General features: G+C 33.4%; 1 protein-coding gene across 1 annotated transcript; it reads right to left on the reverse strand.

Moving 5' to 3' along the window:
- Positions 1-391: 391 nt before the first annotated feature.
- On the reverse strand, positions 392-25,738 carry LOC123698997 (cAMP-dependent protein kinase type II regulatory subunit). The gene is made up of 7 exons (XM_045645851.1): positions 24,990-25,738; positions 22,404-22,594; positions 21,196-21,333; positions 19,839-20,051; positions 8,665-8,836; positions 6,476-6,565; positions 392-4,070 (listed from the first exon to the last, which is right to left on the reverse strand). The coding sequence occupies exons 1-7, from the start codon at positions 25,201-25,203 to the stop codon at positions 3,940-3,942; spliced, it is 1,149 nt and encodes a 382-aa protein (XP_045501807.1). The 5' UTR covers positions 25,204-25,738; the 3' UTR covers positions 392-3,939.
- Positions 25,739-26,370: the final 632 nt, after the last annotated feature.

The raw sequence follows: 26,370 nt of genomic DNA on the forward strand, positions 1-26,370 counted from the left end.
TGTAATAGTAATTGTTTCCAGTTATTACTCAACAGAGATTTCTTAGTTTTTAAGATAGTATTGCAGTACATCTAAGGATACATTTTTACAACTATAGTTACAAAAATTTGCACAATGAAGAATATTGATATCATAATAATATTATGTACCTACTTTTAAATTCTATTCGATAATTAATTGTATAACATATTTATGTGGTTTTTAATACCTGTTGTGACCATATTATTATTTATTGCCTCACAAAATATAAAATTGGAATGTGATTTTAGTTAATCTCAAAATTTTTTTGATCAAAATTGATGTGAGGCTAACGCTTTACTTTTTAAGCGTTCATTGATTTTCCTTAAATATAAATAAAGGGGCCGATGGGGATTTAGAAATAAAAAACAAATTAGATCTACAAACAAATATAATTCAGTTTCTAACATTTTACGATACATAATTTTATAAATGTACAGGGTAAGCTCATGACGTGGTAAAGCGGAACTAGTTCACAACTTGCTACCAGATGTAGGTGTGCATTAGATTTAGGAAACGGCGTCACCGCGCTGATATGCTTCGTATGGGACAGGTATGGCGTCTTACAGCTAACGTGAATATGAAATGTTTCATTGAAATGTGCTCTTCGGTTATAATCTACAGTAGACACCGATGACTAGTAATTTATAAAAAATTACGCTACATATAAGCGTATCGATTAATTTACATTATAATGCCAAAAATTCTGCTCCGAAGGAATATACCGGGAGCGAATCGTAAAGTAAATTCTGTGCGTCCCGATGGAAGACAACAGAAATCCTTGACAACGCTTACAATACGTTTGTGCTTCCACGCTTGACACACTGCTATGGATCAAACACATTTGCACATACTATAACTTGGAACGCGATAGGGTTTAACATCTGTATATAAAGAGAAGTATTATTAGGTCTTATGCTATTTTAATCTATAAATAAGTCCACAATGACAAAGTTTTAATATGTTATACGACATAAATGATTAATTTATTGCATGATACTTTAACTACGGCTTTAAAATACATCAGGGACAAAGATATAATATAGGTTCGACGCATTCGCCTCACCTGTACAACAATAGTAAATAATATACACAGAAATATCCAGTAATGCATATAGAAGGGAACATCTCACATAAATCACACACCAGAAACTTTCAACGGACGAATGACAGTAATAATATAGTATGCAGTTAAATATTCACTATATATTTGAATATATAAATAAATCTGATATAGTATGTAAAATCAGTCGTGCTGATTACTCCAGTCGAGGGTCCACCATGCTTGACATTGCTTATCATATAACCGTTTTATCTATGCTACAGTATGTAGGAAATCATGGTTACGTCTAATTATGTAACTGTATCAATGTAAATTTATTATCTATGGATTTTTATTAATGCCATCATACTTAGTGTCAAGCATGGCGATAAATATAATTCCGTTTACAATTTAAATGAAAACATTGCACAATACACACTCCTCACAACACACATAGAAGGCAGTTAAAGAGTAAAAACATTGACATCGAGACAGATAGTGAAGTATCAAGATTTACTCAAACAGGCACTTTAAGCAGCTCTACCGCAAATAATTGTAACAAATAGATATATTATTAAGCAACTAGGGAATGTAAGCAAACGAAACATGATTCAATAATTTCAAAACAAATCTATTTAAGGTTAACGTGTAAAATTAAAACTGAATAACAATAAACATAAAGGTAAAACAACATTATAATTTGTATATAAATGAAATAAAACATTACAACTTCTATGGCAACTCAAAACGTCCGTACACACGCGTGTACACGGCGCGAACAGTGACACACACCCTCAGGATAATCACTCCATTCAATTTACTAATCTAATAATATTTAAATTACAATAAGAAGTGATAAAAACTAACTACTACATAGTACATAGACTTATATATTTAAACACATGATCTTGATGCATTCACCTACTTTGGCTGGATTCACAAGGTTTTTCAATCGATTAATACTGGGTTATACCTGAGGGTCATCCGCGAATAGTCGGTGGTAAAGCGAACCTATCGCTACGGAACGAGCCCTGTACTGGGGTTGGGGAATGGCAGATCAAACGTACCTAAGAGAAAATCTCTCAAACGGTGACATTTGCCTACTAAAGTACCGACAATAATTTAAGTAAATTCAATTAAAACATTTATTCAATATTTATCTAGATGGTTTTCACAATAATTTATCATTATTGTACTCTTGTACATAATATTATACCAAGTATTAAAAGTGTCTGTGATTGGCTACCGTTCAATATTAGTACACTCAGATCTATAAATTGTTAAGAGCAAAACTATACGATTTAGGAACTCTCTACAACAAAAGCGGTCAACATAAATATTTCAAATACAACATAAAACGAACTCTTGCCTAACAAATAAAATAAAACTTCCGAATAAAAATATTCAGCAAAATATAAATACATTTTGAAGCGACAACACACAAACGTGTTCCAAAAACACTTTTGATTTTGTAAATAAAGATGCTATTTTTACAAAATGTAAATTTTTTCGCTTTCATCTCAACTGCTCAAAATGGGAGATAAAAAAACTCTATCCTTATTTACAAGTTCAAAACACCGCAACAACATAAATTCGCAAATCGCAATAAATTACAACACTGTATCAGCACATGTTTAAAACTAAAGTATTAAATAAAACCAAAAATCATACCATTGCACTCTTACAAGTAACTGTTATAATCAAGATGAAAGAGATGGTATGATTTTTAATTCAAACAGCGATTACTATTTAATTTGGCATTTATCTGATTGCAATAATTCTCAATATACATAAAATTTTCATAGAATCATTTAATTAAAATTGGTTACAATAAATAAATAAAATTAGTTTAGGTGAAAAGATTAAATCTGATCACGCATTAAATCTACTTCATATTTTTACCTCCGTTAGGTAATTTTGTATCATTACGAAAAGCCCGTGTCAATGTAAAACGTCTAAGTAGAAATGGCGATAGCATTAACGGTTTCCTAAGAAGTTTTGGCCGTCAAATAGTATTGCGCAGACATCTACTAAAACAATTTTTTTTATATATATTTAGAGGATTTTAATGCCTTTGAATATTAAATTGTAAATAGAATGATGAAATTCATTATATTTTGGCAAGTATAAAAGTGCAATACGAGGTACATAATAAGGAAATTAAATAGGTTTTCTGTCGAAGTAAATAATATACAACACTTTGTACTTTAAGTAACTATTAAATCATTTGTAAATTATGGCACACATTTAAAATTTTAGACACATTTTTATAGTTGCCAAAACGTTAATTTTACGTGAATGTATATTTACATCTACTAAGGCATTATCTATCTAAAATAAGCGTAATTTCATTCCAACACAGTACTATTTGACGTGATTTGAATTTTCATCTCCCCTCCCTTACGTAATCTAAACAAAACCGTTCGATAACATGGCACTGTCTGATTTAATTACGAAATGTAATAATTAGTCAAGCGGAAATGAAAAAATTAGCAACGCAAACGTTTATTTCGTTAAAAAACAAAAATAATTTAAATTTCCAAAAAATACAATCAATTTTCAGTAATGATACAACAATAAAACAATACTGTACCCGGGGAAATACTCACGGAACACAATAAACAAAACGAGATCTAAAAAAATTCGGGAACGAAAAATTCCCTCCGATTAAAAATAAAATCGTTGACAATGACAATAATGACACAAGTGACATTTGACGTGAGCACAGATAGCGAACGCGCGGCGTCCGGTCACAGACTATTTAAAATTTGGAACGTGTGACGTTTGAAAGCACAGACTAATGAGAACACAGAGTAATTAGCGGCAGAGAACTACAACAGGGGGGGATGTGGAGCCGCGGGTCACGGTGCGGGGGGCGTTCATCGCACGTCGGTGAGGTTGCTCTTGTCGCCGAACAGCTTCACGAGCTGCTCCTCGTAGTCGTCGATGTTGCGCTTCATTATCTCCATGCACGGGCCCAGCAGCCGCTCGAAGGTCTCCACGTCGAGGACTGCAAGCGATACAGATATTTTGTAATGATATAGATACCCTCATAGTGGGGTATCGGTGGTATTGAATAAATATAAATTTTATCCTAGTACATTTAAAATTAAAAATTACGAAGACAAATTGAAAGAGTATAAAATATTGTAATTATGAATGTTTATATTAAAACATAAAAGACAACACTACCTCGTGTGTTCATAAGTTTTGAGACGAACTTTGTAGTTAAAAAATAAGATAAAATATCACTGGCTGATAATTATTTATTTTTCCGATTTTGAATTTGGAATGTTTACTTTTAATTCCTTTGATTTTCAAATTCATTTCTTTCAATTTTCTCGTGATGGAGGGAACTAAAGAATTACGTGCGACCGTGATTTCGCTGTTTAAGGCGGGGAAAAAACCAATGGAGATTTTCCGTGAGTTGAAAATTTTTGGTGTGAGCCGTAACTTCGTGTATTACACTATCAAACGATACAAGGAGACTAATTCTTTGCAAGATAGCCAAAGAAGTGGCCGGCCACGCTCTGTGAGGACGCCTGCGAACATCAAAATCATCAGAGAGCGACTTCGCCGAAATCCATGTCGCACTCAGAAAAAACTCGCACTGCAGACTGATATTTCGCGCGTATCAATCAACAGAATACTGAAATATGATCTTAAGGTAAAGGCGTACAGCCGTAGGAAAATTCACTTTTTAAACGACCGCCTTCGTAAATTGCGACGCGAACGTTGTCCAATACTGCTTAGGAGACACGATGCGAGGAAGATACTCTTTACTGATGAGAAAATCTTTTACTGTCGAAGAAAAGCTCAACCGACAAAACAATAAAGTGTATGCCAAAAGTAGCAAAGACGTCCCATCTTCAGCACGGAATGTCTTGCGTACTCATCACCCGGCTTGTGTAATGGTATGGTGGGGAGTTTCGTATGAAGGTGTCACTCCGCTGCATTTCTGCCAACAAGGTGTCAAGGTGAAAGCCAAGAATTATCAAAGTGATATTTTAGAAGCTGTTGTGAAACCCCTGTCTCATACTTTATTTCACAACAAGGATTGGGTTTTCCAGCAAGACTCAGCGCCATCTCATAAGGCAAAAACCACCCAAGCTTGGTTGAAGGAGAATGTGCCGGCCTTCATTGCGGCTAACGAATGGCCCTCCTCCAGCCCCGACCTCAACCCGCTGGATTATTCTTTATGGACTGAATTAGAGCTCAGGGCCTGCCGAAAGTCCCACCGAAACTTGGAGTCACTGAAGCGAGCTCTTGTCCGAGAGGCAAAGCGAATTCCATTGGAAAAGATTCGTGCCGCAATAGATGAGTGGCCAAATCGTCTGAGGGCCTGTATAAAAAATAAGGGTGGACATTTTGAGTGATAATGAAAGTTTATTGTTTGTTATTACTCACTTAATATGTATTATAAATTTTAGAATTATAAGTTAAATATTACAAAATATATGCAACTTTTATTTCGTCTCAAAACTTATGAACACACGAGGTATATTTTGACAATTGGAATTTAGAATCTATGCCAATCAATGACTACTATTAATCTAATATAATATATTGGGAGCTATTTTTCTCGAATAACTAGCAAAACTTCAAGCAGCTGTTGATGAGATAGTGTTCGTATACTTTACGAAGATATATAAAGTTTTGCCAACAATTTAAAGTTTAGCGTAACAAGCGTAACAACCTTGTCAAAAGCAGAGAAATATTCGTAACAACATAACAAGGATAATACATGTTAAACTATTACAATACAAAAAGCAAATAATATTGTATATTGCTTCAGCACTTAGAAGATAAGTTCCCTTTTGTATAGTACATTTCTGTTTATTTATTGAAGGACATTAATGCTCTGGATGGTTGAGGAAAAATATTAAGGAAAAAAAAAAAGATATTTTTCATCGTAACTTTGGGTGTGATTGACCACCACACTGGCTTAATGCCAGCTCCATGGATTAGGGAATGACATAGTTCATGATATTCTCAGTTCAGAAATAAATTGTACTCAAGCAAATTAGTCGTTACGCGAAACGATTATTGTTAATTAATCGTGGTTGTTTACTGTTAGTATTATACAACTCCTAAAATTCTTGGACTGTTCCGTTAAAAGAAGATAAAATTTAGTAGTAAGTATATGCTAGTCTAAAAAAAAATAAATGTGCTATCATTTTATGTGATTTCATAATATATTTGCAATAAAATCGACTTCCTACTAAAAACAAATTCTGATATTTTTATGTCATTCCATTTCCTGCGCCTTGTGTCACGTGAATTTAAAAATATATGTGACGATAGTGAAAAATATTTCTTGAGACGTAAAGATAAGCAAGCACTATAATTTTTTCGGATGCTGTTTTTGCAGCAAAGAAGGCAAATTATGTTTTATAAGTAGTCTTCTATACTTACATGCGACTTTAGTAGCGCCGATAGCGTACACGGAGGCAGCACGAGGCTTGTGGGTGACCAGGGCCAACTCGCCGAAGTAGTCTCCCTTGCCTGAAAAAAACATTCCAATTATTAAAACATTAATACCTTATATAATTCTACAACTGGTCAAGTCTTCTGAAAATCTTTCTATTTCTATACTTTGAACTTACTATCAGTTCCGACACGATAGCTAGAGCACGAAAATTGGGTAAAATCAAGAAGTTTACGAACGTTGCGTCTTCTTTTAAGCTTTACAGGGAGCGAACTCAACGTAAATAGACATTTTTTTGGTAGTTTTATTGCTTTTATTCCATTTTTCATCATTATATTCCAAACACCTTGATACCAACAATATTAATACAAAAATATGACACAAAACAGCGAGGTTTTAAAGTAAGGGCACTTCCCTGTATCTTTGGAGAGGTCTGAAGATCGTTGAGTGGCTTTCAGGCGTTGGTATGTAAAGGTGAAATTGAATTAGATCGAGTCAAGTTAGTTTGATATTTAGTCTAATAAGATGAGCTGAATCCTTGGTGTAAAGATTATCGTGTCAAGGTTATTTATTATTAAGTATTCCGTCATTTGATCCGGGTAAAGATAACTGAAAATAAATCTCAGATTAGCATGACAAGAAGGTATGGAATCTTTTTTACACGCTTTTTATTAGCTTCACCTGTATGTTTGTTTGTAACCGACTTCTTTGGGCGCGATTTTGACCCACTTTAAACCGCCAGATTTCGTTCAAACTTTGTAGATTTATTGAGGACCGATGACAATACACTAATTTGATAAAATTATTCCATTTTTCAATTTGCAAAAAGCGTGTTTTTTAGTTTTTTTTAAACTATTATTATTATTGCTATTTATAACGTAATGACATGGTATTAAACGTCATTTTCATACTCAATTACCATAATAACGATGTATATTTATTTATAGTTTTTGCCATTCTGTACAATTTTAATTTTAGAGTTACACAATGGATTTATGGTCCGTCCGTGACTAAGCTTGTTCACACTAATGAATAATTTGCTTTTTAAACGCTTTATAAAAGATGCTTAATTTCAATTTTCAGCAATGTTTTTCAGACATCACATTCGAAATAGTTTGGCAAATGGCTGCATGCTCAACGTTACGACCTGAGAGTTGGAACGCATGAACATTTTTGTTCTTATTCATAGTGGCTAAAATTCATTTCATAATTTTTACATATTACGCTAATGTCTCATTTCTATTTTGTAATACTGTGAGCAAATGATTCTTTTGTTTTTGAAAGTGATCTTAGTGATTTTTCTTTATATAATACGTAATGCTGGCAAAACCCCTGGCTGTAAGTATTACCTCATCAACCCAACATTGTTACATTTTAAAATTGTTCGTGAAGACTGAAGTGGATAGTTAGCTACTTAACCGATTTTCAAAATGATTTCACCAATAGAAGGCTGGCTACATTATTCCTGAGTGCCACAGGGATGTTTTTATGTAGAGCATCTAGCGACTAGCACCTACTGATATAAACTCCCCGAGAAAATGGAAAGATATTTAGTATTATCTTTTACGCAAAAACTGCTGAAAAATAATTACGGACACACTGATGGTTTGGTTTAATTAACACAAACATATTATTTTTTTCCGGGTATCAAGTTATTGTTTGAAATAAGTAACAGACATGGATTACAGTGTGGAATTTTTCGATGGGCCCTTAAGGGAAAATACTAGAAATACTGGAGATAGCAAATTTTGCTGAAAGGAAACATTCCTTTATTTTTAAAAAGAAATAGAGTTCTTCAACACTGATCGATTTCCACACTGTATAAGAGTATATTGTACTATTTATTCAGGTTCGGCTATTTCCTGATAAATTGACAATGTCTAAGGGTGCTTTTTCACCAGAGCGTTTAGCGTTTGAAGCGATTCTATTGGTTCTTTACCCCTCGCAACACGTCCTCGCACATTATTGGTGGAAAGAATAAATAGATATACATTTCAGCAAGCCCAAGTAGGTGAAGTCTCCTTTTTTCTTATCCTGCAAGAGAAACCAAATTAGTTCCATCAGACACACACCAAGACGCTTGATATCCTCCAGGCATGTGAAGTCCACTTTTCCCTGTAATGCAAAACAAAACCACGCACACACTGAAACTAAATTAGTTCCACAATACACTCACCAAGACGCTTGATCTCGTGCTCGTTGCCGTCGTCGCGCGCGATGCGGATGCTGACGGAGCCGTCCTCGACGAAGTACATGCCGTCCGCCGAGTCGCCCTGCCGGATGATCAGCTCGCCGTCGATCAGCGTGCGCGGCAGCAGCGCGTCCGCGAGGTTCGCGCGCTCGTACGGCTGCACATAATTATTTATAAGTTATTAAACGTACACAAGAAATCCTACTTCCTTACAATAAAAGAGATAGGAAGCAAGTGTAGCATACCACGATTTGGTAGATTTTGGCAAGAAAATTAGGAGCTGCATCGAATTAAGAGGCCTTTCTCATTTCTGGCACTGAGAGACCGGTTACGGTACTAGACGCTAATACAGCCGTAATAAAGTTGAAAATCGCGTGCGCTCTTTGATCGCGATCGAGCTCGAAAAGTAAGTCTCAATTCTTATTTCGTTTATAACTAAGGTATTAATTGAACTAGAGAAAAAATATAAACTCTATTTTCTTACTGTTAACATTTATTTTAGACATAAAGTCCAAGTAAAGCTTTAAAAAAATGTAATAATCCTTAAAAAGGGCATAATTTTTGAATAAAAATGAATCGAGCGAAAATGTTACAATTACGTAACTGTCTTGTACATCGAAAGAAAAAGACCCAATAAATCATATACTAAAGTTCCATTTTGATTGTATGTGTGCCTGTTTCAGAATATTAATGCAAATTCACATAAAATTTAGGGAGCTTCCCCTTAATCATTATTACGAACATAAAGCTTTGTTGATTAAACTAATCAGTTATTACGTATGCAATTTATTTCTGACCAGCAAATTGAAATTTTAAGTTTGAAGTAAAATTGTGGTTATAAATAACCATAGTAATTTCAGTTTCAGTTACGAAATATGTACATTTTTTATTTAATTAATATTTATATAATATTTTAATCATACTTTATCCTATCTAGTATCTTAATATCTTTATTGTGACTTATAATAAAATATAACTATATAATAGTAAAATAATTCATTGGCACGACCAGTTTATTATTCTAGGTCAATGATATTTAACACAGAAAAAAATGAATATATTTTCTGTAAAGGACTTCAAAGGTCGAGAACATAGCAAATTACATCAGCAATAAAACTAATCACTTCAATAAAAAATTTACTTTCGCCTTTAAGATATGAAAATTTGTAATGGTAGTAATATTCATAACGAACGACAAACAATAAACCAAATTATTTATTGGAATAACTTTCTAGATGCTGACAGGATCTTGGCATAGCTATCGTTTGTCGCTGATAAGTTCGGTAAATCACTGCTGTGCATTGAGTAATACCGATAACGACTTCATTTGCGTAATTTGGCATACGATCCGGGGAAATTGCGGTTATAACCGTCCATTTTTGATACGCATATTTTACATGATGAATACTTCTACGTAATATGCAATTTATTTGTGTGGACGTTAATGTGTTGGGTTGGGGGTGATTAATTGGAATAATTGTTCCAACGCCATAAAGAGATTATCATAAAAAGATTACAATTTCTTTATATTTGATAGTTACAAAATTAGTGGAATCCTATCTTTTATCTGTAGGTAATAATTTTTTACAATCAAATAATGTCATTATAAGATGATAAATGAAATGTAGCAACATAATTGAACCAAATTATTCGTATAAAAATTACGCATCATTCATGTATGAATAAAAAGAAAATATGTAAATTATTGTATATAATACTCAAAGTTTCATTTATATTTGCCGATATACCTACTTGCTACAATATATCTAATCTGTAATGAAATCTGCATAAAAATATTGCACACAATAAATTCCGGAGGCATTTTAGTATGCTATCAGTACGTCACAGAGTATAAGTAGCGACTCTATATCATTGATAACTGTTACGTCATCCAATTGGATTTCTTTATCAAGATATATAACTTCTATCTGATATACTGTCGAAAAAGGAATTCAGATAATGATAATAACTGCTGTTCTGTCATAGTCTGTGCGTGTTTATGTATTACTTAATAACATTTTACGAGTTTGCTGTAGATTTGTTTTCTGAAGATCTAATGTCTCAGATTTATGTATATAGTTTTGTAGTCGACATTTTATGAGTAAATGTTGCCTATAATTAATTAATCGTCTTAAATGTTGCGAGTATCTAAAATATAATTTGGAAATTAGCTAGAATTCCAGTCTAGGAAAATCTGTAAATTTATCAAGAATCACGATAAATCAAAATCTATAATCGAATGTGTTCACATATTATATACTTTTTATGCAGATACCCACCAAAAGCCAGTGGATTATCATTTGACAAATTTCTGTCGGGAAAATACTAGGCATGCTTTAGTTCCGCGAGTCACATATTCCCTATAAATTTGCGTACACGACACATCGAATGATACGGATGTACATGTAATGTACAAGCGGACAAGCGCACTTAATTACCACCCGGTGACCTGGTTGCTCATTTGACCTCATTTCCAATAAAAAATAATTTTCCATCTTATATTATTAGTAATTACATTCAAGGGAAATTGAAACTAACATAGATTGATTATGGGTTATTAGAAATATATGAATTTCTATATATAGAAAACGTCAATTAAACTTCTGGGATACTTAAGTTCGCGTGACGATCAACGGTAATTGGCAACCTTATAGAGTGAAGACCTATTACCCTATTAGTGCACAGGGCAGATGGATTTCACTGTTAGACTGATCGATTACTATTACGGGGCAGGATGATCAATCTTCTGAACAACCAGGTCGAGGTATTTTATCCGTTTCAACTGGGAATCGGTGCTTGTATTGTAACGTTAGACTCTAATCAGTAGATCACAGCTATCGCGGTTATCTTGTAATTATATGACATTTTCTATTATCTATTATTAAGTTGGAACATGGCACTGGTTGCTCTGGTTGGTTATTTTGTTTTTTGTATGGTCAATGAAAGTACGGTAATTCTGTTGGTGGTGTTGGAAGTTATATAGATTTCAATTTTAATCAACTGAACAGGAAACAATCAATTGTATGTATATTTGCAGATCAAAATAAGATGAATCTGTGATATCAACAGCATTGTTACTAAACTATAATTATTTTTCCATACCTTTAGGAAAGTTTTGCTGCTTTATAGATTATAATTTAATGCGACATAAAATGCATTACTTTTCTATGTGAATATGTCTTCACACATGCTTGCCATCACGCAATAGTCGCATGTGTCATTAGTTAAAAAAGACACTAAAAATAATTGAAGTGTAAAACAAAAGGACAGCAAATAGAAATCACAGTGTTTCGTAAGAGGCCTTGCGAAGTAATTGATGATGTTTGTTATTCACATTTGTACCGGCCATCGCCTTGTTAGTGGCAACAGCTGGTCACATCATTTTACGTAACTGACTCTATGTATAATAGAATAAGTTTCAGTTGGCTAAACATTCTTATCAATAAATATTTATGGGAGGAAAATACATGCTTAAAATTAAGCAGCATTTCTCAATAACATTAGCGGTAAGTATAATAAGATAAAACATCTAGCTTGGATATACATATTTTCAAAATACAAATGTGCGTGATTTCTAGAATCATACTACTAATGCCTAAGGATATATATTGTATATATTATACATTATATAAGATTTTTGCACTTTAAAGGCTATGTCAAAACAACTTGTATTTGCTAGATACTTCAAGATATCAATAATTTTCATTTCAACCGCTATTAGACATACATACATATGTATTATGTAATTTCAAGTATTTTCATCGTTTTTCTCTTTCAGTTAAGACAAGGATTAATATGAAGGAATATATGAATTTTCTAGTATCTGGTAATACTGTACTGTCTACTGAAATTCATAAGGACAATTTACTACCTTCTACATATCACCCTAGCCATAGCCATTACTTCCAACAATGTGTAAAAATTAATAATTCATTTAAGGTTATTCTGTCTAAATATTGATGTTAACATTTAGCACGACTGAAACTTTACCGCCTGCGTCATGACACGATTCGTGACTCATGAATTTGAACGCACGCATAATTTTGTGATATATTATTGTGTATATATTCAACTATGCTCTAAATTTATTATCGGATATGTGTACATTAGAAATGCGATTAACTCCAATGACTTGTTCTTGATATTTCGAATTTCTCAAAAACGAACTGTAGGCCTATGCCTATGACTTCCCAATATGATAAAAATTGGGAAGTCAAAATATAATCACGGTCTTTATTCTTCATGTTATTTGTATTAATCTCATTTATCTCAATTAGTGGAGTAATATCCATCCAAAAAATAAATTAAATTCTGTTCATTTCAAACCCTCCTAGATTTGTCCAGTCTATTAATTACTTGCGAGTTATTAAAGTGTTTAAATACAAATAGGGGTTGACGCAATGGAATCGAGAACTGTAACAAAGTCGTCAAGAGCGCAGTATACATACACATAAAGTGCATTGAACCGAGATAATTTTCGGAAGCTTTGCGCCCGCTCATGCGTGCCAACTGGTGCCGTACAACTTCAGTCGTGCTCAACGAGACATCAGAAAACTACCCCTTTATATAATATATTTATTACAAGCGGTTTGCTATAGAAAATAGGTCAGTAGACGGCTATGTTTTAATTGTAGGGTGTGTTAATTATGTGTGATAATCCATAACGTGTTACGTTTTCAGTTTTTCATGTTTAAACTTAATAAATGTTTGGTTAGTTGTATAGGTCCAATACTTAGGTCCAGGTTTTGGTTTCAAGAACAGGAAAGAGAACAGAAAAGAGAGTTTTTTTTTAAATAATTTATGAACATAAAATATTTTAAATAAGAGTAGCTGTAAAAATCCTGCCGAAAGAATTTTCTCGACTTACAAAAGAAGATTTTTACCTAAATGAACCAAACTGAGTTTGGAGACTAGTGACATATAAACGTAAACGCTCGAGATTCAATAATTGACGGAAGGAATCGTAAAAAATTATGCAGGTCGAAGTAATTAGGTCCGGAATATCGCAAGCCTTTAACCTTTAAAGTGTCTGTCATTTAAATGTTACCAGGTTTCTTTTTAATGTGATAATCCAAATAAATGATTTTAATGTAATTATATCTACGATTGCGACTTCCTTCCGGACATAAATATAAAAATTAATTAGGTCCGGTTAGGTTCATTTGTAGCCTTTATAAATAGGAATAATCTCTAATTCTCTTTAACGACGTATGTGAAGACAAAAAGTAAATTAAGTGTCGCCACATCTGCCGATATCGTTTTGGAATTCACCTCGAAACCGCGACGAGCTGAGTACATAAATAATAAGTTGGCTCACGTATAAACCACATGCGGTCGGAATTTTAACTTCGCTACCAAACTTCGAGGCACTACAGCTGTCTACTGTGAATAGTTCGAATGTGTTGCACGATTCAATAACTTGCACTTTGGAGTTGTGTGGATGTATGTAAAACTTGGTTGAAGATAGGCGTCTATCGGGATACGTATACAACATTACAAAGTTCGGATATTTCACAAGTTTCCTTTGTGATATACGAGAGTGTCTATTTATTAAGAAACATTTGAAATTATTCAAGGAAGAAACATCACAGTTTAGACATAGACAAAGCAAAGTCTAATAACTAACATTGAATTGGTAGGTAGTGATAAAAAAAAGAAAACAGCAGAAATATTAACACAATGCCTTTAATTAAGGTTTGTCAAAACCTTAGATTACAAAATAAAAGACAGATGGAGCGTTGCCGAACTAAACCGAATAATTTATCGTCATTTTCAATAAAGCTATGTGTGCTGTCATTTCGCCGCTGCACTGTACGTACACGGTGCTTCTGTGTGCGTGTAATGCTGCCAGATATTGAAAAATTTCCCAAATTTTTCCCCGACTACGGAAAAAAGAGGGTTATGTTTTTCGAGTTTATGTATGTATGTATAATATTTCTTTGACACGCCCTGCAGTATAAACCGTTGGACCGATTTTGAGTTGTGAGGTTTCATTGCAATGATCTGAATTATTATGTTAGTGGCGGTAGTGACGTAGGCTATATACATGAATGAGAAGTCAAGTTTTAATTTTTATTTAAATTCTTTTATTACATAAAGTACCTGCCTACTAAAGTTATATATGGACAAAATAATTGTATTCAATTTTTTATTAAATAAATTACTTACATAAAAAAAAGTTTCAATATTAACTTTTCATCATATCCATCATGGAGTTCACATAAATTAAATCGCTAGCGAAAACGACTATGACGTTTTTAAGCTTTATAAAAGTAACAAAATAATGTATTATGCTTATTAAAATAATCTAATAATTATCATGAACCTTTAGTGCACTATACAAATAATCACATTCACGATCGAAAAATCCAACAGCATTACCCTGAAGATCTTTTAACCATTTTACCGTTTTACCAATAAAAATGGCAAATTCATTTTCAAAATACTGGCAACATACGTTGAAGTTTTGTATTCCTTCATATCTGTAAAATTATTATTCGTATTAAAGAAATAAATCAGCCAAATTATCTACAGAAAACCTGTGAAACGATGTTTTATCTTTTTTTTGTTTTCGGGAACAAATTTTGCAGCGTTTTATTATCACTTTTTACTTAAATTGCAAACCCTTTTTGACGTATTGCATGACACTATATGCGCTATAGCACTGGTGCAGCGACGTATTTGTTTTTGATTTCGTATTTTCTTTGACAAGGGCGACGGGCGGTTGTCATGCTCCATCTGTACTTTATTTTGTAATCTAAGGTCAAAACATTCAACGAATCGAGACTCATTTTGTTCGTTTATTCATTACTGGTTTGAAAGCCGCCGATTGTTTTCGGACCAAACTGTGGTATTAATTTGGAAAACGCATTCAATACATTTTGCTGTAAGCGGAATTTCAGTTATTTCATAACGCTGTATTGAATTGTGGTGGGTTCACGGCCTTGACATATTAATATGTACCGCGTACAGATTGATCGTTCTAATGCTCAATTTTGTGTAGGAAAATCATACTTGGAAAAGGTTCAAGAGTATTAAAAAGGCTTTGTAGCCGTGTGTTTATTGCTTTTTACTAAGACGAGACGTGAATGCTAAGGAAAAACATCATAATATGAACAATGATTTAGTTGTTCCTTGCAAAATATATTTTTATTCCTTGTTGGGACAAAAGATCAGAAGACTATTATATATAATTGAAATCGAAATTGGGTACAGACGAAATGTTTCTTTTTGTTAAGTTTTATAGTAAGAAAGATAGATAAATCTGATCGCCAAAGTATCTAAACAAAACCGTACATTCACGTTTACCATATCGCATAGTATAGAACACACGGTCAACCAGTATGCGATGCAGATGTTGACAAGATATTGATTAGTTGGCGTATGTATCTAGTGAGCCTCGTAGATGGAACGTTTAAAAATACTCATGTTTATCCCGGTCTTAGTGTTGTGAGCGCTTGTAAATTATACTTTTAAATATCTATGCAAAATACTTCAAACGGTTAATATGGGGAAGGGATTTTAGAACATGCGTTTTGCATGTATTGTGTGTTGTATTGTAGTGAGAAACTATGAATGTTAATGAAGGTAATTACTAAAACAATGTAATGTTATGGCAAGATTCAAAATTCTTCAAATGAATATAAAAACACAAAGTCACATGTATCAATAGTAGAAACTACAGAAAGAATAAATACTATACAAATCTTGTACAAATCAATCAATTGAAAATCACGTCACATTACTGCAAGTACTTCGATTTTTTGCGTTACTTAAAATTTCTAATCCGCTATCGGGCTACTTAGCAATATAATACTTCAAGATAATCACGTATTATGTATATCAAAGGTATTAAAAATTAAAACTCTTAGGGCCGATTTTTCAATGCCCAGATAAACAGCTAGATAGACTTTATTCTTCAGTTAACAAAATATTCAATTTTTCAATAGACGAATAGGACTTATCTATCGAATAACTACGTTATTTGAGGAATAAATCTATCTGCTGCTCCAACGGCCAGATAGCGTGCTATTCGACGATTAGACGTTTGAGTTGACAACTGACGCGTCAAATTTGGGATATTTTCGTATGTAATAACATAGAGCGTAGAATTTTTACAATAAAGCCTCTTTCTATAAAATAATTATCAATTAAAATCATATTGAAATTGATGTTTTTGATAGTACCTACTGATGATCATGCCATTGAAAATTTGCCGGACGCTGCCTTTATGTCGTTTCCATCGTAAAATATATAAATTTTAACACAAATTTAATCAAAACTCTTTACTCGAATCAAAACAATAATCAACAATCATAGAACACAAGATAAACTTAAAATGCACTCCTGACGTGAGTCATAATGACGGTTGTTGACATATTGCAAGTTGACTCTATCCCGCTCTAACCTGACTAATTTAATATGTTTGTTTCGCCACTCCAAGAGCAGAGCTGCCAATATGGAAATATTAATTGGTCAGATAGTTATTCATCAAATAAATCACGATTGAAAAATAGGCGAGCCGTTATGAGTTAGATAAGCAATTGAATAAATCTATTCGAGGGGTAGTTATTAGACTGTTTATCTGGGCATTGAAAAATCGGCCCTTACAAAATAACGTCATAGGCGTTGGTTACGTCAATCGGCCAGACGTGCCGTGCTTCGAAGCAGTGACGTAAAACCAATGAAAAAGTTTCAGAATCGTGTTAACGACGCCATGTTTATCCAATTTTTAGGAAGATGTTAACTGAAATACGCGCGCAAATTGATTTTTATAGCTCGTTCGGGTGATTATCTTTAGCGTCTTGATTTATGAAATGGCCTGTTAATGCGGGCAATTTAGTAGTTTTTAGTGCAACTTCTTTGAAAATAAGGCATATTACTCGACAATAACAGGAAAACAATCAAATGATTCTTGACATAGTAGTCGTAGGCATAATAATATAACGAACCATATTTCATTGTTTAGATTTTCAAGTCAGTTTATAACTTCACGCACTGACGTGTTGCGTTTTCTATTGTTTTCAGTTGAGTTCGTATTCAGAATATTATGAGCCATATAATTATTATATTGTTTGTTAAAAACCTTTAAAAACTTTGAAGTTAATCAAAATATATACAGACTTATTTTAATATCACACATAATTATTCCGCACGCAATACAACGGATGCATTACGTAATGAAAGGGACCACATCCCCTGCTGGTAACAATAATATTTATTATTTTTACAGCTTTTTGTATCTAGTTCGTTTTGTGATTATCCTTAAATACTGACCTGAAGTATTATTTCGACGTAAATTCTATCCTATAATTTAGCAATTTAAATGTATGCCCAAAGTTTGAATGCAGACATGAAAGTAGTACCTACACATGTGGTGGAAAATTCTCTAGGGGAAAAGGAAACCGTATGTATGTTATAGGGTCAGATATTAAAAAATACAACGAGTTCTGTAGTATTGTTTTCCGAAAAGTTGGTTAAAAATTGAATCTTTTATCTTGCCTTTATAATCTTTTTATAAAGGCAATCTTATTAACACACTTTCAGTTTCATAAATATATTTTTATCACCCTTTACTACGTTTTACTATTTACTACATACTACCAATTTAGCAACGTAACATTGTGGATAAAGTTCAAAGTTGAAACGTATCTGGCGAGATTTAAATGCCGTAAATAACAGGAGTAAAATGAACTTTTACTGGCATTTGGGTGAAATTACAAGGAAATATAGGTATGAAACGCTTCCCTCATTTCGCCTCAATTTTGCGCATCCAATTATAAATATTTTTAATTAATTCAAACGTTACGGGAAACGGGCGATTCCAAATTTTTTGTTAATTGTGTAAAGATTAAAAAGTAATTGAATGAAAGTATCAGAATTAATATGTGTTGAATAGATTAGAAGCTTAAAATTCCAAGATTCTGATATACTTCTATAGTTTTCTACATCTAAATTAAGATAAAATAGTAGTAATAAAGTCTAAATTAAGATAAAATTTTGGGCTTGGAGTTGTGACCGATCTCGAAGCAAAAAACTTAATATTTTATTCATCCATGTACATATCTCTTGAAGGATTACGAATGCACACGTTTAAAACGTGTTGGTATCGACTAGACAGTTTTGCATTGACCCAGAATACATAATACACTATGTTACAATAACAGCTGTTAGTATTCTTATTGTGCCTTAACAATAGTCTCGATTTGGAATATCGCCACAAGGACTAGATTATCTTTTACAATAACTTGGAAAAAAAATCTTTACGTAATATTGTGTCGTTATAAATAACTTTTAAAGAATATTCTGGGCTGTCTGAAGAATTGATAATACATAGTACAAAAGGTTAATTTGAGAACTCTGAAACGATTCGAAGATGTGCTAAGAAAATGCAAGTGAAAACTCAAATTCAAATAAAGTAAAAAGCAGCAGTAAAAAAACTACGCAGCCACAAATTTCAGTAAAGCCTCCGGTATTTTAAAAACACGTCTATAAAATTTTAAGCATGCATAGTTGTGAATTATAGTAGAGCCATTTTAATAGGCAACATTTGACAGTTCAACAAAATTCAACAACGTAACCTAGTAACGACGACATAGAATAGCATGATATTTCGTTTTGTTATAACTACACATTTGCTATCTTTTTTCAATTATGATTACATATTTATAATAATAATGACCGAAACAAGTAATTTTAAGATTTCATTTTACTGATAAACTTAACATAATAAACAATTTCTGAATTGAAGAACTGACGTCGCTACAATTTTGTGTCAATAAACCTTTTTTCTTTTTAAATACCAGAGACGTTACTCTAAAAATTGATATCTGACATCTAGAATCGAATGCATTGATTACTTGTGAATAAAAATCATCATAAGTTAATAAATTCGATTGACAAATGTTTCAAATCCATATCGATTAATTCACTTTAATCCATGTTTTTAAGCAGGTTACCTCTCTTCGAAGATAAAATTGATAGACGTCCAATGTTGCCTATTAAATTGGCTCGACTATACGTACTTTACACGTCAACACACGCACTCGCGCTTTCAAGTTACAAATTACGCCCAACCTATATTTCATATTCCATACTAGCCTTCCAATATAACCCGACCAGCTGAAAGAGTAACACCGTTTCATATATTTTATCCTCACCTGCAGTGCCTTCAACATCGGCACCTTGTCCAGCAGCTCCTCGTACAGCTTGCGCTTCTTGAAGGCGCTCTTGAGCAGGATCCTGCGGAACGTGTGGCGGTCCATGGCCCATAGGGCTCCGGGGCTTTGGGCCCGGACTGAAGCCGCGCGGGGCATGTTGTACATGAGCGCCAGTTCACCGAAGGACCCGGAGCCTTCGTATGTGTGCACCACCTTTTGAGAACGGGTTTTTTAATAGAAGAAACCGCTCAAGGATATGCCATATGGATGCTTCTATACTGATCCCTTAGAACAGGAACCGGTTCAAGAAAAGCTATAGGAAATAAGCATTGACAGGGAATAATAGTGGCTAAATAACAGCATTGCGATGTCTCATTGTGTTATTATACATAATATGATTTTTGTAGACATCTGATAAAAGGTAAAGGAGTAGAGCAAATCTATATTTGTTATTTTCTGTTCCGTTTAAGTTTAATTTGGGTAGACGAAAATACAATTTCTAAAAGTGTAGCGTGTAAAATCCTATGCAATATTCCGAGCAAATAGAGATATGAAAACACAACCAGAACATAGGAACATTCTCCTTGAAATGGGGTAACTTTAGAAAAGTTCTTAGAAATTTTCGAATAAGCTAGAATAACTGGGCCATGGTTTGCGCCTGGCCTTGTACATGTGCACCGATCACAGTCGAGTGCGGATGGGAATAATGCAGACGCTAATTGAACTCCTCTATTTTTACATTGATTTGAATTAGACCGATGCAAAGATAACATTGGCAGAGGTACCTATGAAATTGAAAAAATCTGCAAATGTATTACTTATAGCACGTTTATTTTATCAAAGGCTTGAGATGATCACAACTTAATTAAAGTGTTAGTTCGTTGCATTATAGAAATTGAACACCGATATAGTTCCTTTGCTCCCAGCACTTAATTGAGGTTAGGAGCTTGGCGTGACGTGTTAATACCTTTACGTGAAGTCTGTACAAAGACTGTTTAGCTTTTGATCTTGCGTTGGTAAGGGCATAGTTCATTTAAGATGCTTTGTTTAAATTTACTAGCTTTATTACAACATTGAAATTATTTTAAAGTAGATGTATATTATATATACATATTTTGTATTTCCACTACCAGTCCAAAATTTATATGATGCAAGGAAAAATCTCCAAGATCAAGATTTTTATGTTGACTGAACTTCTAAGTGTTTCGTGTTACTTACTATATTCTCAGTATGTCAAATAATATTGAATTTTAATTCTAGCACATCAAAAATGTTACCTTAAAAAATATGTATCTTCTTAAGAATTCCTAAAAAAGAAACGTTAACTTCAATGCCATTAAAATCAACTCTAAATTACCTTTTCAACCCCATCATCACCGGTGACTAGCACGTCGAAAACTCCGTTCTCGATCACATAGAAGTTATCGCCGTCGTCGCCCTGGCGGATGACGTACTCGCCCGGCTCCGAGCGTTTTTCGAACATGGCGTCCAACACCTATAGAGCCCACATATTAATAGCTGGATTGATCGTAAAATTATATACGATGTAGTAAGAGCGATTTTAATTAGGTAGGTCTGTATGTTCCGTTTAGTGATATTTTCAGGATTAACAGCAAAGCACACCTCTGTCTAAAGTCTACTGTTATCATATTCGTCAAAATTCTATTAATTGATTTTTTTGCAAAAGTCTGAAGTGCTAAAATTGAATTAAAAAATTGCAGTCTCGGAAAATTGTAAGTAATCTACATGCATGTTACATAGTCGGGCTTCCGCAAACAGCAAGTATTTTATAAATAAATTGGACAAAAAAATACATGTTTGGTCGGTCTGGTCTACTCCTTTCCAAATATAGTAATTTTTAGACTCTAGTGATCACTTAGTTAACATTAGATACGTTTAGAAGATTATTTATCGTTTAAACTTTTAATTAAAATGATGAACATTCAAAACTCAAGTGTAAAGGTAACGTATCCTAAAGGTAAGTATAGTTTAGAGAACTCAGTAGCTCTCCGATATAATGTTTCGGTGCTAATCACGTTTGAGTAGCGGTGGACCAAGATCAATACGGCAAGTAGGTAACCTAAGAACGAATGGTTGATAATAATTAATTATTTATCTTATCGAAGTATACATGAAGTTCATTTTCGCTTGCCATATCCGTTTTACGACTACTAGAGAATAACTAGGACGCTCGAGCAGATATGATAAGCTTATTTCCTTTATATTCGCTCTCATTTCCGGTGCTTTTTACATTAAATACTACTAAGTAATATAATGCGATTTGTCGTGGTTTATGCGGAATAAGATGATTTATAATAACGACTTACGTTATTTATTATGTAAGTATCAATCTGTTAATGTAATACAGGTAAAAGGTTCAAGTATCCGTCAATCCTACGTGTTAACAAGTGAGTGGTCCCTAGAAAAATAATATTGTTTACGCGTGTATGGAAATTTTGATTTAACTATATCGATTCATAGAACGTGTCAAGAGTAAGATCTTTTTAGGATAGGATAATGTTTGTATTGTTGCAATACTGAGTCTGTAATTAAAACAATATTTACCTGTTGCATCTGCTGAGCGTCAAGAGAGCGGAACAGCAGTATGCCTCGTACCGCTTCGGCGAGACGCGCCCTCTGAGCGTCCGACTTGGGGAAGACCGCCGGAGCGCCTTCGTCGGAATCATCCTCTTCGGGATCATAGGTCTCCGCGAACACAGACTTGCGGCGGTTGTTGAAGCGCGCCACCGGCGGCTCTACAACACGCACGACACATTATAAACCGCGTCAATAACAATCGGAGCAATGGAAACTCGCAACACATCAATTAGAAGCGAGACCATTTCAAACCTTAATTTAAAATCCGCCTATATTGACGCAGCTTATACAAACAAATCGAAAATAACTCGCACAAATATGAAGTAATTATTTTTAGAAATGGCAATAAACTCGCACAATTATTCTAGCCGATGAACTTCGCTGACAAATTGGAATGAATTAAGAAACAAATTATTCAAAATACGAAAAGGTCTACAACATTACGATTGATGACCGAAATTAGTAAGGAATATTAAAATGGCAAAACTAGAAAACCTTGGCCTTGAGAAGTGTGCAGGTAAATAACACAGATGGTGATTAAGAGATAGCGTAGCATGATGTAATGGTGTGGTGACCAGTTGAGCCTTTACTTATCACTGTACTACACTTTCTTATAACCTAAGCTTACTCTTGAGTGACAAAAAGCCGTTAAAGGCGTTATCTACTTTAATGGCCAGTATTGCATAAAGACTGGTTCAAGTCAATAAATCTAAGCCGAGATTAAATTCAATCATATAACTAGAATGTAGCAATAATAGCTAATACTAATAATATGTTTGATATGTGTGCATATGGAGACAACTTTTTCTTAATCCGTATGTGTTCTAATTAAAAATGTTTTAATCAAATTTTAGCCGAAGAATTAAATAAATAGAACTCTTGCAGACAGAAAAGTTAATTGAATATAATTTCTTACTAGGATTGTATTGTAGGGAACTTCTTTTTGTAAAGCAGTCAATTTAATCATACAAATCCAAAAAAGATTATCACAATAGAAAAAATCTCTTCATAAGCAAAACATATACCATGAAACAAGCCAGGCCTTATAGCTCACAAAACTTCAAAGGGTTAAAAACAAACACACAAATTAGATCAGTGTACTGTAAACATTAAAATTTTTGCTCTAAATATCTGTTTGACTTGGCAACACCTAAGATTTATGGATATGATGAATTTTACTATAAGATATTTTTAGATTCTTGAAAGAGATCTATGTGAGAGTTGAAAGCTATGAAATACATTGTTATTGTTTTATTTACATTTCACGAAAGAATGGCAAATTTAAATTGTTCATTTCATTAAAACAAGGAACCCCTATTTTCATTTTTTTGACATAATATATCTGCTTAATAAAAATGGGTTAAATTTGTCACTTGAGTTTAGTTTCATAAGTTGAAGAGCCATAGATTTTAGATTACATATATAAAAAATCTATTTTCAAAATGGATTCGAATTTTCTCTAAAAGGACTGGTAATATTTGTATTTAACTTGAACAAAAAAGAAATAGCCTGTAAATGTTGTAGAAATAGCCTAAAATAGTTGTTTATTATCTTGAAATACAAAATTAAATTGACCAAAAGTAAGGAAATGACATTAACATGCACTAAATAGTATAAATTAATATTGTTAAAAGTACTTAGGGAATATTGTAGTCACAAATTATATTTATTTGAGCATATTTATAATTTACCGACACATAAACCTCATGAAAATTATATAATTACAGTAGCAACTAGAGAATGTGAAACTAAAATAATTATAAATCATAACATATTGTTGAATGAAATGGCTATGGCACATCGCCAGGTATCTAAACAGTTTATGAGTTGCTTGTAATGCGTAAGAGGCTAATTTTCTCAATTACATTTAATGGTTGTTCTCGCAGAATACTCATTTTATTAATTTATATGTTGTAATCTTTGAGAACTATTAAACATAGAATTCGAGTCGATATTTCATTGAGTTTTATCTCAGAGAGCATGAATACAAGTGGCAGAATGCCTAACTGTTGTAGTTCGTTGATTTTAATGTCAAGTTCTTCAACACTTGTAGTTGCTGACAGACACACTTTACTAAGGTGCTGAAATATTGAATGACTTAAATACTAATTGCTCTTGATATAGTTTTCCAATTTGAAGTGGTAAAGGGAAGTTTATGAATGATCAATCTAAAACTAACTGCAACATTCTCAAAAAATTTACTCTCTTAACAAAATTTGATCAGTATATTAGTTTAATATTACCATCCTTAATATTTAGCACAAGATACAAAATTAATATTTGTTGAAATAACATACCATTTTACAAAAAACAATATTTTCTATGGGTAAGCCATATTGGCAGGGTTTGGACTAAATTACCTATAACTAAGTACTAAATTTTTCGATTGTACATACACATGTATTTATAAAATATGGAACTTATTTGAGATCATTTGTTAAAATCGCCTAAGAGTGCAGATTAAAATTTATGTAGAATTTAAAACCAACCATTAACATCTGCTTTTTTTATAATATGATAATAAAAGTGTAGGTTTATAATATAATGCGATACCTTCTTCGTCTGAAATAATGGACTCATCGGGTGTGCCCGCCGACGGCCCACGAACTATGGTTGTGGTCCGGTTGTTTTGTAACCTAGTGAAGAACTCGACCGCATAGTTGATAACATCTCCTGGCTGCTCCAACAGGTAACTTATAGTAAATTCCAATAGGATTTCTCTAAGGTCATCGGGGACTTGGATGCGTCCGCCTTGAGGCCTGCTCATCTCTACCGCGTCCTCCTTTTCTTCTTTGTATTTTTCACGGAGCACGTATAGTGACCCGATGGATTAAAATTTAAATATCATAGCCATTGAATTAGCTTAGCGACACACCAATGAGCAGTCGTACGCAAGGGAAGTAGCACTACATACAAACGTTAGTAATAAACAAAACCACACTATTATACTAAGATGTTTCTCAAAAATTGTTCTCACTACAAAAAAAGAAATAAGGAAACACACTTTTCACAAAATATTCTTCGTCCTCCAGCCTGACAAAATGTATAAATCTCCTTTCACTGTACGATAAAAATGGCGAAGTCCGGTGGATGATGGAATATGGATCAGTGTTGCCACTTGCCAGTATTATTCTTGTAATTTTAAAAGCATAATTTTTTCTTTATATTATACAGTTAATGTTCGATAATTATTTAATTATAACCAAATAATAACGCTTACTCTATTAAACGTCTTATTAGGATAATCTTAAAGGTAATTAGTTTAAATTATTATCGGTATTATGTAAATTTATTCTACTTGAAGTCCAACACGATCATGCGGCTTGAACATAGATTATACCATATTATACATTATACTCTTTGGATTATACACTAATACGGGCTTGAGAAGTTGAGAGTTGAGCCTTGAGTCAAACTTGTATATCTAACCGGCTGCTGCGCGCCGCGCCGGGTCAGTGTCCAGTGGTCACGTGGTGGTCACTGTGGCAACTGGCACTTGCATTACTTGCTCTGGCACTTGCGTGCAAACCACAGAGCAAGTAATATAGTAGTGCAAACATTCGCACAAAATAGAAATGTTTGCGGCTCATGATGCTATATGCATTTGAGGGTCCAAGTGGGTCCAACACTTGTGGGTTTGCGTAATCGTACCACAGGTAGGTAGGCAATTATGAACTTTTTGTGAATGTGAGTGGTCGATTTATCCATGAACTATCTGCGCCCCGCGGTTTCACCAATGAGTTTTTCCTATTAATATTCTTTAATTATTACCGTCATATCCTCCAACATTGCCTTTCCAGCCTATCTTTGCCCAAATAGAAATGTGTGTTTATGTGGAGTGTGTGTGTGCATGACATTTAAGACTTGTTTTGTTTTAGAAAATTAAAGTCTTTTCTGGCCAAACCAAGGGCCAAACTGATTAGATGGCACATGT

This window comes from Colias croceus, chromosome 17, assembly GCF_905220415.1.
Source record: "Colias croceus chromosome 17, ilColCroc2.1".
Lineage (NCBI taxonomy): Eukaryota > Metazoa > Arthropoda > Insecta > Lepidoptera > Pieridae > Colias > Colias croceus.